Source organism: Meleagris gallopavo, chromosome 4 (assembly GCF_000146605.3).
Source record: "Meleagris gallopavo isolate NT-WF06-2002-E0010 breed Aviagen turkey brand Nicholas breeding stock chromosome 4, Turkey_5.1, whole genome shotgun sequence".
Taxonomy (NCBI): Eukaryota; Metazoa; Chordata; class Aves; order Galliformes; family Phasianidae; genus Meleagris; species Meleagris gallopavo.
Window position 1 is genome coordinate 1,324,074 of NC_015014.2, and position 3,719 is coordinate 1,327,792.

Here is a 3,719-nt window from a genome sequence, read left to right on the forward strand (position 1 = left end):
TGGCTGGGGCCTGTGGCAATGCCAGAGTTCTGTTTGGACCCCCATCAGGTTCTGTGGGTTCTTCAATTGCAAATCAACCATCAGTCATCTTATGCTATGTCAACCTACATCACAATAGGCAATTGTACAAGTATTGTGGTGCGTTGGATCTTAATATCAGGAAGGCTCACCCTTCAGTCAACTCAGTCATTGGTTCACACTGTAAAGGGGTGGAGTGTATGGGAACTGTTGGGAACTGTTGAGTCACAGCCTGAACCACTGATTGAGCACCTGAGGAAAGGACCCAGTCAGCCCTGGGAGCTCAGGTGAAGGCAGTTCAGCTGTGTGACTGGAAGGCATGAAGCCTGACTGCCTCTCTTAGATTCCATTTAAGGGCTGACTACCACTGGGGAAGGATCTCCAACCAGAGCTCCTTCCCTTCTGGTATCTTTGGAGATGGGTGAGCACCTTTATTTTTCCTTTGAAATACCATCCTATCCGTGCTAGTCCCTTTGCTGTTACACTCCTCTATCATCCTTCCACCACGTTAATCTTTCCAATGGTAACAGGTATGTGTTGTACAATCCCGTCACTGAAGCTCTGCACGTGGGAACGATGCTGGGAAAGTTCTTTCTGCTGTACTCAGACCTGGGAATGCTGGGAACCTCAGTGGTACAGAGCCATAAATTTCACTGCAGCAAGCTTTTTCCATGTTCTGTTTCAAGTACATTGTTAATGTTGTTAAGAGATGTTGGTATTCAGGTGGTGACTGTAAAAATGAGAAGCAAATGCTCTTTAGCATTCTTTCTTAAGCACTAGGCTGCTATGTCAAGAAGCGGTCTGTTTGCTTTGGCTTTGCTTTTCTTCCCGTAGACTTTTTTTCCTTTGGCTAGTATACCATCAGGACCAGAATCTACTCCTCTATTGAAGCCTCTCTGTAAGAGCTGCAGAGACTTTCTTCTACCTTATCAGCTCAAGGAATAGAGCTAGTGGCTGAATTTTTCTGAAGGGCCCTTTTCAGTGCTGTTGGCAAAACACAACTTTCTAAAGGAAGCCTGGAAGTGACATGTGAACTGTGACCCATTTGCTAACACAAAGGTGTAGCAAACTTTCTTTTGCATAAGATCCAGAGATGTTTGTCTTAATGTTGTTAAATCATTCTTGCTGACTATTTCGGCTCCCTAGTGAGGAAGTAGGTGGGTTCCTTGATAGAGGCAATGGAATTTACATCTCACAAAGGGGGTGCTTCTGCTGTTTTCCCTTGTCCTCTTTCCTACTTGTCTTACACATTTAAGAAAGTTTTCCAGTGTTTAACAGTGAATGCCACATGTCTTCTGTCTAGCTTGTGTGTGATAGTGAATTACTGCCCCCTGCCACTCCCCCCAGCAAAATTTTCTAGGATTTCTTCTTCATTTTTAAAGGTAGAGAAGCAGACACTTCAGAGTACTAGGTATATACCAGAATGTATCTCTTTAGTTTCTCTGGAATCAGTGTTTGGAAGCCATTCTGCCCTTAGGTATGTGTTTTTCATTGCAACCAAAACAAAAATATTTGCTACTAGGTAAATATATTAAAGAGAGAAGCTGTGTATCTGATGTCTTGTGCTCTGAAGTTCTGATCATTACACACACAATAAATAACAGCTACTTAATGGATAATCCCCATTAACCACATCAGGGAGAGGTGACAAGATAAGCACTAGGTAGCAACAGCTACTTGTTTTCTGTTTTGTTGTTGTGTTTTCTTTAATTCTGATGTTCTGGACTTGGACTTCATGATATAGCACTGTTATGTTTAGACTGTAGAATTGAAAGCTCAGCTTTAAATTCACACCAGGAAGTTACTTGGTAAGCGTGTTCTTATTTGGGATGACTTACAAGAAATGTTTTTCAGGATTGTCTTCTATGTTTAAAGATAACCCACAATTCAGCTGATAGGCTGTCTTTTGTGAGGGCAATTGTTTGTTATTTTATGGATTCCTAGAGGAGGGATGAAGTCCACAGTCATGCACAGCCTAACACACGCTCTGCTGAAAGCATCTCTTTGCCTAGCATTGGGCAAATCTATTGGCAGAGCTCCTGCAGCCAGGCAAGCCCAGATCCTAGTGGGGAGCATGGCTGATATTCCCAAGGATGGGTCAGTGGCTGCCTGCCAGCAGCTCCTGCCTTCGGGAACCTTTCAGAAGGAAGATGCTCGCTGGGAGATGTTCCATGGTTGATTCAGAATCCAAAGCTCAACAGTTGGGATTCTTTCCCCTCCAGTCTGCCATGTCTGTCTTAGGAGGGGCTGCGGGTGCTGGGGAAGGAAAGAGAAGAAATAGATGTCTGTTGCACTAACTGAAAAAAATGCTTATGAAACCCTCCCATATTTTTCTTGATTTGGAGACTGTGATGTGGTTTTATTCACTAAAATAATCAGACTTCTATGAAAACGTAGGGCAGAGTGATCCCATGCGAGGGGAAATGTACTGGAAATCTCAGATTGAGTTGCTGGTACTTCCTTTTCTGGCTGGCTTTCAGCTGTGCCTGTGAGCGCAAAGGAATGGCATGTATTTATACATTTGTAAATAAGGTCCTGCACATTTTCCGCTTGAGAACATGCACTCAGCCCTTTTATGGTTAGGAAGGGGTGTTTCCTTCTGCCTGTAAGCTGCCAGAGAGCTGCAAGTTTCCAAGTATGCTGCTCCAAAACTTGTAGATAATACTGTGTAAATCTGAGTTTAAATAAGGAAGTTCGGGCAATAGAAAACAAAAAGTCTTTTTCTTTTTCCAGTGGAAATACACTTTAGAAAAAATAAGCAGGTTTTTCACTCTGTACTCCTGCTAACACAGGAGCCTCAGTCAGCTATTTACTTAAAATAAGGCTTAGATCAAGCTCCTGTCACCGTATTTCTTCTTCTCAAAATGTTTATCAGGAGATACCCAATTGATAACAGCTCATTGGGGGGTTGAACTCTTCCTGAAGATGCAATGTCAGCTGATTATAGTGGATCAACCTACTAGATCAATAATATTCTCAGAGTAATTGATTTTTGTTTAAAGTAGTAATTTAAAAAATGACAAATATTTCATTAAGTACTACCTACTACCAAGTCTATACTTTCACTTACTGGAGACATTTCTGACTGAGCGATATCCAATCCCTTGCATTTGATGCAGAACACTTAACTGTCACTGTCATTAATGTAATAGTATTTTTTATTCTGATTTTTTTTTAATAGGAGACACAACCACAGCAGTTTACTTGCAAATCAGTTTCTTTCTTTGATGTGAAATAGTGATCTGTTTTAGGGAAGGTACTCTGTAATACAAAATATGTCCAGGTTGGGCTTCTTTTTCCACTGACTGTATGACTTTGAGAATCACAGATTTGAGGACTGCACATAATCTGGAGTGGATCATTTGAAGCACTTGAAATACTCTTCAACTGCTACAGAATTTTTAATTTTTTTCTTTTAGCTATTAAAGATATTTCTAGTACTAATGTTGTGGTGCAGATAGTACACTAATCTGGTTTCTACCCTAAAGGCTTCAAGTAGTTTTTCTTTAAATCAGACAATTGCTGTCCTCAGATAAAGCTGTGAAGCTTTAATTCTTCCTGGAAAAGAAGGAAGAAAGACTGGAGGAGGAAGAGTAATGGGCTGCTGATGCTAAAAGGGATAGATTTCCAAATTTTCAATCAGTTTCCCAAAGCTGCTTTACACTGGAAGATGGGAGACTTGCCATTTTTTTTTTTTTTTT

At 41.0% G+C, this 3,719-nt stretch overlaps 1 protein-coding gene across 1 annotated transcript in view; it reads left to right on the forward strand.

Moving 5' to 3' along the window:
• Positions 1-420: 420 nt before the first annotated feature.
• The window catches only part of PDGFC (platelet derived growth factor C), a 97,791-nt gene continuing 94,492 nt past the window's right edge, over positions 421-3,719 (forward strand). Inside the window, exon 1 of the mRNA XM_010709437.3 lies at positions 421-439. Coding sequence (XP_010707739.1) covers positions 436-439 — 4 coding nt within the window. The 5' untranslated portion in view covers positions 421-435. The remainder of the gene's footprint in view (positions 440-3,719) is intronic.